Source organism: Phalaenopsis equestris, unplaced genomic scaffold (assembly GCF_001263595.1).
Source record: "Phalaenopsis equestris unplaced genomic scaffold, ASM126359v1 Scaffold001091, whole genome shotgun sequence".
In the NCBI taxonomy this organism is placed as follows: domain Eukaryota; kingdom Viridiplantae; phylum Streptophyta; class Magnoliopsida; order Asparagales; family Orchidaceae; genus Phalaenopsis; species Phalaenopsis equestris.
The window spans coordinates 586,607-602,727 of record NW_018165530.1 but is presented as its reverse complement, the minus strand read 5'-3'; the positions used below and the strand labels follow the sequence as shown (position 1 = coordinate 602,727).

The 16,121-nt window shown below is 37.5% G+C and overlaps 1 protein-coding gene across 1 annotated transcript in view; it reads left to right on the top strand.

Moving 5' to 3' along the window:
* Nucleotides 1–208: 208 nt before the first annotated feature.
* LOC110033088 (bifunctional dethiobiotin synthetase/7,8-diamino-pelargonic acid aminotransferase, mitochondrial) overlaps nucleotides 209–16,121 on the top strand; it is a 124,754-nt gene continuing 108,841 nt past the window's right edge. The window contains exons 1-2 of the mRNA XM_020736950.1: nucleotides 209–1,061; nucleotides 11,336–11,506. Coding sequence (XP_020592609.1) covers nucleotides 337–1,061; nucleotides 11,336–11,506 — 896 coding nt within the window. The 5' untranslated portion in view covers nucleotides 209–336. The remainder of the gene's footprint in view (nucleotides 1,062–11,335; nucleotides 11,507–16,121) is intronic.

The window sequence follows — 16,121 nt, the reverse complement described above, 5'->3', positions numbered from 1 at the left end:
CATTCTTGAATCTCTATTTCTTGCAACCAAACATCTTCATGAATACGTTAAAACACTGTATTGTTAGCTATATTGATATGAGAATTTAGATGAAAAAACAAAATTCTAGATCATAAAGTGTAAATACACAATAATTATGCGCTAGGTATGTAAATTTCCCTTTTACTTATTTATTTTATTGTTTTTATTGAGTGAGTTGTCGTGCTTCTCCCTCCTGAAGTTGAGCCAGAGGTTTTCGGAAATTCCCAGTTTTTCATAGTTATTTCGAACTTAGCACGCCCTCCAGTCAGACGGAGAACGTCCACCATCTTTCCTCACTCTGTCGACCACACGAGGATGCCGCACATTCCTCTCCGCCCAAACTTCTTCCTTCGCCGCCGCTATCTTCCGTTTTCAGTTCTTCTCCAACCCAAATTCATCCACGCGCCTTCATTTCTCGCGTCGGAACTCGATATCTCCAGCCCCACTTTCATGATCTATGGATCCAACACCGGCGTCGGCAAAACCCTAGTTTCCACCGGCATTGCCACATCCGTCCTCTCAGCTTCAGAGCCTTCTCATTGCGTCTATGTCAAGCCCGTGCAGACCGGCTTCCCCGACGACTCTGATTCCCGCTTTGTCTATCGCAAGGTTTTGGAGATCTTCCGCACTGGCAAGCCTCGTGGGATATTTGCCTCCAACAGAGTTCTCAAAGCTTCGAGGGAGGTGCTTCGTGCAGCAACCGAGCTGACAGAGGACAATATCGGGGAAGGTTTAGGGTTCAGTGGGCCGTGCCATTACGAGGAGACAGTGATGGGGAATGGGTTTGGAGAAGAGAAGGGTTACAAGTTGATTTGCTTGACGTTATATGGATGGAAGGAGGCGGTTTCTCCTCATTTAGCTGTGGAGAGGGAAGGGATGGCAGTGGATGATTCTTTGTTGAGGGAAGAGTTGAGAAGTTGGTTAAGTGTTTCAATAGGGGGACAGAAAGATGAAAAAGTTGCAGCTTGGAGGTTGGTGGAAACTGCTGGGGGTGTCGCTAGTCCGGGACCTTCGGGTTCTCTGCAGTGTGATTTATATAGGCAAGTTTCCTGTTCCTTATTTAATGTTTTGGTCGATTGACATGTAAAAAATCCTAAATTTTTTCAAATAGGTCCTTGTCCTCCATTGCATCTGTTTTCTTTTTTAATATACATTACCAGCTGTATGACATTATGAATTGGAAGTGGATATATGGTTTACTCATCCCATCACTATGATACTTCATGATTATGATTAGGGCTGGACTTTTAGTTCAAGTAGATACATATGCCATTGAATTTGTGGAATTCCTATTCTCTTACATGCAAATTGATTAGTATTCGTTTTCTGAAAGCGCTGCTAATCATTTTCCGCTTCACGGAGATGCACCCTCTGATAATCGGGAGAAAGACACGTGATGTCTTTGCAGGTTTTGCAGCTTCTGACGTTAATTTTTCCCGAGTGTTTGTGATTTTGTCAAACTTGCCTGCTTCAATAGGGAAGATTACTGATTCAATAGGGAGGATTGATTCATATTTATGTTATTGCATCTGTATAACGACGATATTTCACACAAGTTTGAGTTCAAATATTAATTTTTTTTTGAAATTCTAAATCTAAATTTTTTATCCAGTTGGGTAAGATAAAAGGGTCATCTTGTCTAAATTGAATGCTAATATTAAAGTTACATGCTGTAGAGGACTTTATGGCTTTATTTTGATATTAAAGTTTTACAAGGGAAGTGGAGCTTTATGAATTTTCGGTAACATTTGTTTGGGTTGCTCATTTAGGCTGCTTTTTCCTAACCAAACTTGATTTTTTCCCCATGGAGGTTGATTCATCAAGGAGGTTGTGCAAGGCTCCTTTTACTTTCTGCCCATAGATTCAAAATATTTTAAAATGAAGCGAAACTCCAACTTTTAGGAGGTGTTTGGCTGCAACTTAGATTTACGTCATGTCGGATTTATCAATTCGATAAATTCGATTTTATCTTCGATAGCGAAGTTCGTAAGTGACGACGGAATAAATCTGCCTTGCAATCGGACTTAATAAATCCAAATTTATGTCGTGAAAGAGATGGAACGCGAGGAAAAATAGAAAAAAACTCGAGAAAATTTAATTTAACAAAGCTTTGGACTTAATGCTTAGTTTTTTGGCGTTTGGCTGAATTTTATGCTTAATCTACTATTAAATCCTTTTAATAGTAGTCTTGGATAAATGCAGAAATGGATATGCAAAAGTGTATATTGATGCTGGGAAAAGTGTTTTATCCACTTGGACTACATATCAGATGTGTCCAAACTCAATTCTTTTTTTTTATTGGAGGTACAGTTAATGATGTACATGAAAATTGCCAAATTGATAAAATGGAGCCTTCCATAAATATAGTTAATAGTGTCGCTGTGGGTCTTAAGGCCTTTGACCATTTGAGTTGATCAAGTAATGTAATTTATGTTCTAGCATCATCTGTACTTGTTGGACGGACAATAAAGACTATCTACACTTGGAAAGCAACACTTAGGATCAATTTATTTCACCTAAGTGTTTCAAATGAGTTCAAGCTTTTGTTTGGTTAAAGTTGAATGAAATTGAGTCATCATTCTTGAATCTCTCCTTAGCAAATAGGAGGTCTGAGTTTCAATCTTAAGGATGAGGAAGTCACCTGCATTTTTTTTACTTTTAATAATATTGAAATAATATTAAATCATTGGGATAGTGTGATAAAATATTATTTTTTCTTATAATAGCTATGAAAAAATTGAAGATGAAGGTGAGAATGGGCAAAAATAAAACTCATTGCAACTCAAACAAATATAGGAATTAATTGTGGAAAACAAGTAAATATTACTGCAACTTTATTCAACTTCGCTTACCTTTAGAGCTAATAACATCTAACCACTTGTAAATTCATACATTGAAACAAGAGAGCCCTTGCGTGCATGATAACAATGGTTTTAAAAGAATATTGGTGCTTGGTGCCAATGAATGCTTTAAAGCAAGTCATCCTAAGATTCTAAGATATGATAAATTTTAAAACCTTCCGTCTCTTCCCCCAAATTTGGCTTGATTTAGCTAAAAGAATTTAATTGATTAAATATAAATGATAGTCTAATTGCTACACCAATTCACTGCTACCTCAAAATATTAAAATCTAGGAGCAAAGAATATTCTCTACAACAAATATTTGTAAACGGTTGTGATCAGTGATTATCATTATTTTGTCATTTTCAATGCAAATAAGAATCTACACTTGCTGAGTGATTAAATTTTCATAAAAAATGAAGAAGCTTGATTTACAAATAATTCTCATATTTTAATCATAATCAGTGGTGTGTTATGGAGTTTGAAGACCCTAAAAAGTTGCAGATGCAAAAAAAAATTTGGGAGGAGAGAATACTCATTTTCATCCCAGTTATGCATTTTTCTATTTGAAACTAGAAAATACCATCTCTATATTAAAATATAATATGCTTCTAATTCTAGACCATCTAAAAGAGTGGACATGAAAAATCACACTTCTGTTCATTTGCAATAAAAAAAAATGAAATTGGAAAATTGTGCTCCTAATCAATGATGAAATAAGCATCATAAAAAAAGAAACTTTTGAATTGTATTTGGCACATAGCCCGACGATGTTAAAGATAATGAAAATTTATACCTGTGAGTCATAAATAAAATTGGACTAATTGACAGGAGAATAGAAATTCTTTTTATAAGAGGAGAAAGTCCGTGTCCGTATTTATACACTCTTAGGTATGCATATGCATATACTTAGTAGTTTTATGGAAGAAGCTATTTTGAAAGAGCATAATGAGCAAAACAATGAGATATTCTAACTGGATTCAAAAAGATAAATTGAAGTTAGCATTAAGGAAGATGTATAAAGATAAAGTTTTAGGTCTAGATGAGATATTTATTAATATTTAAAGAATTATAATATCATTATTGTGGTTTGGCTAATAGATTTTTTTTACTAGAATACTGAGGATTAAAATAATGTCTAATGATTGGAGAAGAAGTATTTGGTATTGATATTTAAGAAAAAAAACAATTGTTCAAGATTGTGTTAATGGAGCAGAATATATGAGCCTTGTAGTGATGTTATGAGGGAGAGTATTTAAACATAGACTTGGGAAAAGTTTCATCAATTTTGAAGAATCAATTAGTCACTTTCCAAGAAAATGTACGATAGTAGCGATCTTTGCGCTAATTTATGAAAAAGTAAATAGAGTAGGGATGGATCTTCATATTATTTTATTGATTTTGACAAGGAATATGCATGCGTACTAGGAGAATTGATTTGAAATATTAAGGAAGAAAATATATATTTTAAAACTAATGATGAAAGATTAACGAGTGTTATAAGTAATTGTGGTTGTCACATTGAGGTGACATTTTCTTGTATTAGCTATCGAGCTGCTTGCAAAGAATGTTCATCAAATGTCTTACTAGTGTATGCTTTTTTTTTGGTAGAAGATAGTTCTAATAAGTTAACCATTTTCTTACACAAAGTATTAAGCTTGAGTAATGGTTATTATTTTGAAGACAGAGGCTTATAAATTATAGATCTATGAAAGAATAAATGATGTTCACTTTAATTGCTGGTTGTTAATAATTATCAAATAAATATTATTAATAGATAAAACTTTACTTAGATATGATATTTTTAATAGATTGAATATCAAAATAGTTACCTGACTACCCATTTGTGGCTAATTTAGGTCATAACATCACATTTGTCTAATTTAGTCATCGACTTTATAGAATTGATCCAAAATGGTTCCATGTATAGAAATTGTGATACCAAAGTGATCCTATTTTAGTCCATTGGCCGTAAAAATTGATACCAATTTTGTTCTCGTGGGATCATTTTAGATCAGTTTCATTAGTCGATGAATAAATTGAAAAACTATAATTCTCGAATTAAATTTGTCAAATATGAATGGTTGGGGGGCTATTTTTGAGTATAAACCTAAGTGTCTTTTTCGGTCGTTTTTTTTATTTTAACTTTTGTGATTTCAAAAAGTAGTGATTTTGTGATTTAAAAATAATTGAAATATGAATGTAACCCTTTTTATTTTTAAAAGTAACATTTTAATTTTAAAAATAGGTGAGATCAAACAAGTCTCACATTTTAAATAGTTTAGATAATTGAATACAATATTACAAGTAATACACTTATCCAAAAGAATAAATATATCACTTGTAATAGAAATTCAATCACCTAGACTAAAGAATTTGTGACATCCGTTTTAGTTTGCGAAATATTTTTTTTTTAAAAGGCCAACAAGTTCCCCTACCTAATATGAGGATTAGATAAGGTTTATTTTATCTGTTTATTTTAGTTTATTTTATCTGGGTTCCTGGTTCCCTATAGAGGCAAGCCCCTATAGTTAATTACATCTTAAATGATCGAAATCACTTAAGAAAACTCTCTATTAAGATCGGGTTGTTTTGTTTTCAAGATTTCAAAATTTAGGTTGTCGCGATTGGACATAGGAAAATCAAATGGGAATGACTCAAAATAGGAACAATTATTTAAGGAATTCAAATGAAAGAGAAGTAGGGGATATCACGGATCTAGGGAAAACCCCGGTGACCTCCCAACTATCCTATTGTTTGACTTTATGTCTTTGAAATGATGTTTATTTGATATTTCAATCTTACAAATTATTTAGAATTTAGGACTTATGTTTGTACAACGTCATACTGTGCAAATAGCCTAAAAGACAGGAGGATTTACATCGTACCGTACGGTAACATCGAAATCCTAAAACGTTAGGACTTATAATTGTAAAACAGAGTTGTACAGAAAGCCTAAAGAGTGATCCTATAGGTTATTTAAACGAAGGAAAGTGTATAGTGTTGTGAAAATGTTCATGTGATGTGAAGATGTTTCGTTGCTGCAGATCCACCTGGAAATTGTTCCTCGTCGCGCTGCCCACGATGTTCGCTCCAAACTCCTCGTAGTAGCACCTCCTGGTTTAGTTTTAGTTTTGAACATGCTCCTAACCACTAGGTTATCCTAAATTAAGGTATAGTGTATCAAAGTAACTAAGCATGCAGTGTGAAAGAAAAGTAACAATATACTGTACAGTAAAAAAAAAGGAAGGACAGTATAACATGCTGAAAGAAAAATATAACATGCTATAAAGAGTAGTATAATAGGATATAAAAACAATAACATGCTCAGAAAATAAAATGTTGTAATATAAATTAAACCTGTACATTTGAGAGGTTCATTGCTCCTTTAAATTTAGCTATTATGCGCTGTGTAAAAGAAGAAAGTATGACCTGAAAAAGACTTAACAGAAACAGGTAAATCATAGGAAAAAGACAAACAAATAAAATAAAATACAACATCACATATAAAGGAACAAGGATAGAAAATTTATATGTGATACTGGAATGTCCCCAATTGCCAGGAGGATTTGAGTGTAGGACAAACTCAAATTCCGGAGCATTGGGTTTCAGTTTTGGTCAAGTTAAGGTAAGAATTTCATTATTTGATTTAATTAAATCAGTCATGAGTCACAATCTAGTGCACCCTCGTGCCTAGTGTCTTATTTATCTCCTAAACTGAGGTTAGATGTTTGGACTTCTTAGGGTCATTTGAAAATTAGGATGATAAACTATCTCTTAAGTTGTGCTTCTAAGATCTAAGATGCCTGCACTTTAGGTTAAACTTGAAGTGTCCTAAGGTGTCTAATCTCAATTAAGTGTCTTTCCACTAACCCTCAAACATCTATAGATCCAGCTTAGCTCGCTACCAGACTCCTAAAACCTAGGAGTAAACTCATAGTTTTGACAAAAGAGTTGTGAGTTGTGCTTCAATCCTAGTTAAAGGAATTTGATTTTAAATTGATTCAAAGCTTAAGAGATCTAAGAGTAAGTCACTAATTTCTCAATCGTTATCTAAATTCTTATTTTTTTCGATTACAACTAAACTTCCAATTTGCAATTCATTTTTCCTTATGTAAAAGAAAAGTTGGATTGTTCGCTACCCCATCTCCTCTTTAGATTTTATCATCCAAAAAATTCAAATTTCAATTTTTAATTTTCTCTCATTTTCTCTTTCTTTCATATATTTCTTAAGACTATGAATCAATTATGAATATTATTGAATCAGAGATTCTCATTTTTAACTTGACTGGGTCTCATTTTTAACTTGACCGATAAAAAAAAAAGAAAACAAAACGAACGAAAATGTAGACCGATCCATTTTTAAAACCAAGTTAAATCAATAAAACTCATGAATGTATCAGTTTAAAACATTTAAACTCGTTAAAAGGAAAATGATTGGATCAATCCCGAGAAGGATATCCTTTCCAAGTGACACTTTTATGGATTTCCAAACCCAACATGACTTCAATTTACATCAAACTCAAAATGAAGCTTCAAGAGTCTTTTACATTTCATAAAATATAAGAGAACAATTCATAAGGAGCATCCTTTTGTACCTCCAAAAATCATACCATTATCAAAGCCCTTCAACTTCAATTTTAATCAAAAGCTCACGGGTAAGACAATAAGAGATGGGAGAGCCCACGGGTAAGGCTCACAAAAGGAACATAATCACCACAAAACCAACCATCAAATAGCCACCAAACAGCATTTATATGGGCCCAATCACCAGCTACTTGAGTGCAAACAGTAATTGCAGCACCCAAACAACTAACTACAGCAATTAATGACACTTTTAAGCTTCCAAACTACTCCAAACAATAATTCTGAACCTCCTACAGCTAACAACAGCTTTCTACAATTTTGCTACAACAAACTTAACAGTTTAAAAGCTCCCAAACAAGCTTACGGGCCGAGTCAGGAAAAGGGGGAACCCTAGATCACTACGAAGGCAAACCAAGCTCAAAAAACATTCCAAAACCTCAGCCCATATAAGTTACCAAAGGAAGCTTGAAACAAGCCCAGAAAAAGGCAACCCGAGCCCAAGAAATGTTCCAAAACGATAAAGAATTTCAGCCAGCATAAATCACAAAAAAAAAGGACGAAAGCAAGTCCAACATAAGGGACGAACCGAGCCCAACACATGGGCAAGTCAAGCCCAAGGAATATTCCAAAACAACAAAAGATTTCAGCCAATATAAACCACTAAAAAGAATTCCAGACCGAGCCAAAGAAAGAGAGAAACCGAGCCCAGCACAAGGGGAGCAAACCAAAAAATATTTCAAGCATGAACTTGATTTCAAAAGTGTTCAAACCAAGCCCACCAAATGGGCTAAAACAGGGTCATAAAAAATCAAATTTTATAAAGCCACAACCAAACCCAAGAAAAGGGCGAATCGAATCCAATACATGGGGCAAAATAGGAAGCATGAAATGAGCTCCAAACTTATGTTTTTACCTCATAAAACATTCTAGAACACATATTTCAGAAAAGCGGTAGCAATGAGAGCATAAAATGAGTCCCCAAATATAATTTTCCAACTTTAAAAATGATTTCCAGCATATTTTTCATCGAGGGACAGCAAGAAATGCAAGGTGTGAGCCCCAAATATAATTTTCCAGCTCATAAACAGAATTTCCTGCATATATTCTGATGAGGGGCAGCAAGAAATGCAAGATATGAACCCCCAAATGTAATTTCCAGCATTAAAAAATAACATTTAGCATGTATTTCAACAAGGGGCAGCAAGAGAGGTAAGATATGAGCCCCCAAATATAATTTTCCAACTTTAAAAATGATTTCCAGCATATTTTTCATCGAGGGGCAGCAAGAAATGCAAGATGTGAGCCCCAAATATAATTTTCCAATTCATAAACATATTTTTCAATCATGCATTTCTTACTTTCAAACATTTCAAACAATGAAAATAATAGAGACAACCCTCAAACATGCTTTTCCATAGACATTTATAAAGGAATAAAGGTGCATTTCTAGATTACCGTAGCCATACTTTCAAACGCTTCAATTAAAGAAAATAAAGATGATCCATATGTGTATATTTCATTTCTCACTACCCTAAGGAAATATTCATGCAAGCATTTTTTTTTTCAAGATTTCCAATAGCATGTTTCGAGCAAGACAACAAAACAGAGGAGAGGAAAAGGAATACCTCTTTTAGCAGATTTGAAATAAAACTATAAGAATGGTTCAAGAAAAGACCACTCCAAGCGAAATATTCTTCCTAAAGATCCTAAGAAACGACCACTAAAAATGCTCCACGTCACAAACACTCGAAATTTCTAGCTTAAAGAGGATTCCAACAACACTCTTCTTCCTCAGGAACTCTTCATTTCTCTCTCAAAATTTTCAACAACTCCCAAGCCACAGAAGATGAGAAGAAAATGTAAGTTTAGAAAAGATTTTGGCAGCATCTCCCCACTCTCAAAAATTTCGGCCAACCTTTGATCCTCCCCCAAATGGGTTTTTTAAAGCAAAGAAAGGAGGAAGGAGAAGCCACCTACCAGCCTCCCTAGCCAACGAATCACAAAGAAGAAATGAAACGACATGAAACGGAGGAGAGCGCTCCGCCTCGAGGAAGAGAAGCGTCGGCCAGGTGGAAACCCTCGATTGGAGACTCGCTCGGTCAAGCAGAGATCGAAGAGGCGAGCGCAAATGCGAATGACAGAGGAAAGGAGAAGAAGTTCGGGCTCGGCGGCATCGTTCGATCGATCCACGCCCAAGCGAAATTGCGGGAGCTAGGGCACGGCACACCCGAGCAGCTCTCGGTCGAGGGACAGGAAAATGAATGCCGCGGGTTAGGTGAATAAGATTTAGGTGATATAATTATATAATTAAAGTAATATAAGTATTAAAAAAAACTTAATTTTTAAATTAAAAGGGTTAATTTACACATTTTAATTCGTGTGAAATAATCACAAATTGGATACCCCTTTTAGGTAATTTCGACATTTCGGATGCTCTGGTGCAGTTCGTTTTGCCGTCAGAGGTCGCTTTGACGAATTCATCGATTTGCGTGCTAATTTTCTCGTGTCGAAAGTATGGCAATATGGGTGTCCTTTCCTACCAAAATTTGTGTCCCGGACGCATTGACGCAGTCCATTTTGTCTTCGGAAGTCATCCCGAGAAGTTCGCATTTTCACCCGTTCTTTAGGCTTAATTGAAGTCCGATTTCGTGCAATTTTGTGAACTTTGTGTATTTGGTGTGTGTATGTGACGAAAAAGTCATGACGATGTTTTCCTAAGGCTTAGAGTCCTATTAGGAGCTTTTCGTTCGAGTCTTCACAAAATAGCCCATAACCGCTCGTTCATAAGACGATGGTATTGTGCCATAAATGTTGGACATCAAAGAAAAAAATAGGAATTGGTAAGAATTTTTTTAAAAAAAGGTGGGTCTCAATTCTAGTTTTCTAAGATGGTCAATAGGAACTCCTAGAGCTAGATCCTAAGACCCTAAGGAAAAAGAAATGACCTCAAAAATGAGGTCAACAGTCTTAGATTTAGTATACGGAAGAATAGAGATCTAGATGAGAATATGTTTATATAATTAAGATTGGATTGTTAAAAAGTTTTTGCAACATTATGCGATAAGAGAATATCAGAGATACTCAAAAGGTACATTTATTAAATTATAATTAGATCAATTATGTTGTATGGACGTGTCTATTAGGCAATGAAGTAGCTTATAATTAAGTTGAGAATGATGCAAAGGAGAATGTTAAGATGTATTTATAACAATATTATAGAATATATAGTGTAAATCAAGAAATAATTATATTAAAGGCTTGGTTGAGATTTATTGAAGCTAAGGTAGATGCATGGTTTGAGCATAGAAAATGGGTAGAAGATGCATTTCAATTTGTAAAATAAAATTAGTGTCCCAAGATTATGGTGGAAATTATGTTCATTAAGGTAATAAGGATTAGAGTTGCTCAATGTAATTTGTGAAGATTAAATGAGAACCTTTCGCAACACTTAATAGGAATGAATGCCAAACAGACTTATAGAGCTCATGCCAATTAGAATACACACACACACACACACACACACACACACACACACACACACACACACACACACACACACACACACACACATATATGTCTCACACACACACACACACACACACACACACACACACATGCACATATATGCCTTTCTCTCTGTGTGTGTTAGCGTAAGGTATATTTCACAACATGTTATTTGCTTTCCAAACTTTTTGAATTTAGCTAATCCTTTCCTTTTGTAATTTATTGTTCCATATTATTTGCTTTTCTTTTGATCATTTTAATTTTTATGTTTTTGCCATTGTGCTTGTCTTCTGATTGTTGTTTTGACTCATATTGTTTTATTGTTCCATTTTTATTTTGTTCTTGCCTTCTTATTTTTGTTTTGACTCATACTATTGTGCAGGCCTTTTAGGTTACCAGTTATTCTTGTTGGAGATGGCCATTTAGGCGGTATATCTGCGACTATTTCAGCGTATGAAAGCTTGAAGGTTAGAGGATATGATATTGTGGCTATTGTTTTAGAAGGCCGTGGCCTGCACAATGAAATTTCGCTGCTTTCTTACTTGAGAAATGGGTAAAGAACTAGAACTTTATGGTTGGTGATTAGGCTCTTCACGAAACATCGTCAACTGCTTTATGAAGTTTTTGTCATTTGGTTATCTATCTGTTATGCAAAATAAATAGAATTTTGATTTATATTTTTCTCTTAGAACCACTTAAGCATATGAATATTCATTTAATCAAAATTTCACTTCTTTTCTTGGGTTTTATTTTCTTATCACGATTTTAACGACATTTGCTGAATGAAGGGAACAAGTGAAGATACTTGGCAACCCAACATAGGCATCTTTAGACATCTATTTCATGTACATTTGTGAAACGCCCAGCCTCAAACTAATTTAATTAACTTTGGTTGGATTTGGCAGTTACATGTTTCCATTTACAAAAAGCAATACCTTTTTTTTCTTGCTAGGCCGGTTGGCATGTGTTCTCCTACAGATTCTATATTTTTTGGATCTTAAGCAAAAGCTAAGATCTACATTACTTGTCCAATATTATTGCATCTCAAGCTTAGTTCCTCCCTGCAATTCAACAATGAGAAAACTTGATATGCAGGCGTATCATCTAATAAGTTTACCTACGAGACTTGTGTTAGCACGATCAAGTTCTCAAAAGATTATATTCGATCATGGATCTCTCAACCATTTGCCACCATGGTTTACTAAGTGGTAGTTGAGATGACACCTTGCTAATGTAGTGTGATAACCGGGAAAAGAAAAAAAAATTAAATAAAAAAATATCGAAACGGTGGCAAGGGTTTGTCTCCGTCGAGATAGTTTTGCTATTAGGAGAGGCTTTCTGTTCGAAATAGGGGAGAAGTGAGAAAGATAGAAGAGTTAGAAAATAAGAATAAGAAAGAGAGAAGTGGCTCATATACAAAGGAAGACGACACCGCCCGCAGTGAAGGTGCCCTTTTCTCGCATGCAAGAGGCTCGATTTCGTTCGGTACGAAGGAAGAGGAGGAGGAGAATTGAATGAAAGAATAAGGAGGGAAGAAGCGGCTCATGTGAGAAAGAACCGAATCGAGTGGAAGAGAAGTTGTGCACTAGCCGATAAAAGGAATAAAGAAGAGAGGAAGGAGCTCTCACATGCAGGTGTTGAGCCGAATCGAGCAGATTGGCTTGCAGGAGAGGGGCTGGCTTGCAGATTAGAAGAGTTGTGCAGGTAGGAGGCTTTAAGTGTAAGCCTTGACACCATAAGCTATAAGGAAAACTTTATGTGTGTAATTTGAGTAGCTGAATTGAACGATTGAAGGTTAAGGTGAGTAATACCAGAGCTAGTAGGAAATTCAACGAAAAACACAACAAATTTTTATTGATGTGGAGAGAAAGTTACAACACAACACAAAACATGAACGACACAAGCAAACTTCAGTAAGGTGTATTCCAAGGGCGGTGGAGGTCGGCTAGGTGATGGGTTCGAATGGTTGGTAGGGGTGATGACAAAAAAGGAATGCTGGTGCCAGTGAGGGGAAAGTGTAAAATTGTAGGGACAACAATGATGGAGGGTTGAGTAGCAAGTTTTGCTGCAAAATAGCGGTGACCGAGGCTGAGATAAAGGCTGTGGAGGAGGACAACAATGCTTGACTATATGGATAGGGCGGTTGAAGGCTGTGGTGACGTCTAGGAGCCGGACAACAAGAGTATGTTGTTGAGGGAAGGTTGGCTGGGTGCAGGGATGAAGGATGGGGAGGCTAGCAACTGCTGGAGCGGGGTGGGGTGCGGGGAGGAGTAGGGATGGTAAAAAGGAAGGATACAACACTAACTTGGCGAATGATACATCCGGAGCACCACCACCTCCTCGTAGATAGCAGTAGAACGGGGAAAATCTCCACACAAGTAATCTGAAAGTAGAACACAACAAAAACTAACTATAACAAACAAAACAACACATATATAATAACTAATAGATAAAATAATAAGGGAAGATTTCCCCCTTTGGGCGGCGGCTAGAAAGGAAGGAGGAGAGGGGTGGGCGACAGTCTCACCTCCAGCCTCCAGTTGGCTTGGCCTTGGTTCACTCTGGACTGGCCTCAATTGGGCCGGCTGGTTCACTAGTTGAAAGTCACGTTGCGGGAGACCTTACTCCCTCGTCAGGGAGTCTCGCTTTCGCATTAGTCTTCCGGGGTTGAGGGAGCTTCGATCTCATTCGTCGAAGCTTCTTGTACTTGTCTTCAACCTTGGTTGCACTTGGGTCCCGCTGTTGGCTACACTGTCGGCCAAAACATCGAAGAAGTCGGCATCACTTATGCGCCCATGTGCCCCTCAATCTGCTCTTCTGAGACTATGACCCATGTCTGTACTCCTGGATCCTCACGAGGTAACGCACGATTAGGTCAGTCTGATGTGCTGTGAGATTACGCTGCATCTTCTCGTCCAGTGGTGGAGTTGGTGGTATATTATCAACTGTGAGGCACTGGCATCCTCTCTGCGTAATTATCCCGTGTTTGAAACTGGTATCTCAGTCCTCTAATCCCGTGTCGTCACTAAAACTAGCCTCACTGACGCCACTATGTTTGTAAAGGTTCCTGTGATCTCGGGCTCTGCCGAAGTAGAATGATGCACTTCCTCCCTTGGTAAATGAATAAGTATTTTCTGAATCTATCGTGTTGAGTTCTTCGTCAAACTGCCACGGTCGTCCCAACAGAAGGTGACAGACATCTATAGGGACATGTCGCACCACACCTGGTCTTGCAGTTGGCCTCTGATTGAGAACCCTACCAAACATCTCCGGTTGATGCTGATCAAATTCTCCTTCAGCCATGCCAGTGAGTTGGCTGTGAGTTCTTCTGAGTCGTGAGTCCTAATTTCTTTACTATCTAAGTCGATGCAACATTCTTGCTGCTCCCGCCATTGATGATAAAATTACATACCTTTCCGTTCACTATGCACCTGGTGTAGAAAATATTGGGGCGAATCCACTATGTATCCCTCATGTCAATATCGACCTGTAGGACCCGTCGAACTACGAGTGCATCTCCTTCATCTGGGGGAAGATCATGTATCTCACTTTGGTCCTTAACTGTCTCCTCCTCGTCAACCTCCTTCACGGCGCCCTGATCTGTAAGTGTGACTACTCTGCTCGTAAGACAGCTGGAGGCGAGTGACTGTAGCGTGACATAGTGTTGGGGGAGCTACCCTTCTCCTGGTTCTTTCCGCTTTGATCTAGAGTATCACTCCCGTGCTTGGGCTTGCCTGTTTCTCTCAGAATACCTCTGTCTGTCGTGATAGCTGTAGGTGATTGCCTACCTGCAAGTTGCTGCCTGAAAGATGACTGTTACCGGCTCTGCTTCTGCTGTCTTTCCATCTTTAGGGCTAGTGTCTGGACATCCCCCGACATCCAATAATGTTGCAGCTGTACCAAATTGCTAATACTAGGCTTCAGGCCCCCAAGGTATCTAGCTACTGTATTCTTCTTTGGTTCTGTCAGACCACACTTCATCTGCAAATGATCAAACTGCTCTGTGAACTCTTCCACTGACAAATCCCTCTGCTATAGATGATGGAGCCTCAGAAATATATCTTGGTGGTAATGGGGTGTGAGGTATTTCTTTTGCATTGTTTTCGTCATCTTCTCTCTCCTGGTAATCTTATCACTGTCATCTCTTTTCCTCTACCTCTATAAGTTCTTCCACCACAAAAAAACACTCTTCTTCAGCCTAATTTGACCCGCCTATTCTTTGGTACATCTTTATACTCGATGATCCGCTCAACAGCCTGTAATCAATCAATGAATTCCTCAGGATACATATCTCCTTCGAACTTTAGCAGATCTATCTTGACGCCGAAGTCTCGGTGTCCTCCAAACGATATATCCTCTCTGTGAGTCTCCCTCTGAGGGGATGCATATATCCCTATCTAGACCTCCTACGATATTGGATTCTGAAATGCCATGACTTGTCTCTACTTTGCTGAAATTATTGCTATAGAAGGGATTCAAATACTCATCATTTTCTCCTCTTCAACTCCTCATATCTCGATCAAAGGTAACTTCTTCCTGTGCTAATTCTTCAATCTCTGCAAGCCTTTTTTGAAGGCGACGGAGCTCCCACCTCATCTCTTCCCTGGTAGGCTCTGACATGAACATTTGAGGTGACATGGCTAGGGTTAAGGATTAGGAAGGAAAATTTTGGTAGAGTAGGGTTTGGGGAAATCGAAAGAGGTGATTGAGGGTAGGAATGAAAATTTTGTTGGAGGGATAAGGTTGATGCTAGGAAACCTTTGGATTGGACTTGGGCTGTGCTAGCTTTGATACCAAATGATACCGGAACTAGTAGGAAAATCAACGGAAAATGCAAAACAAACTTTTATTGATGTAGAGAGAGGGTTACAACACAACACAACATACAACACAAACATGGACACAAGCAAACACCTCCAAGGTGTATTTCAAGGGCGGTGGAGGTCGGCTAGGTGGGACGGGATGATTGACAGGAGTTATGGAAGCAAATGAATGCGGGTGGCAGTGAGGTGAAGGTGCAAAATTGCAGGGACAACAATGACAGCAGATTTTGTTGTAGAACAGAGGTGACCGGGGCTGGGATGAAGGCTGAGGTGGACAATAATGCTAGACTGTAAGGATAGGACAATCGAAGGCTGGGTGACATTGGGGGGGGGGGGGACCCCTGG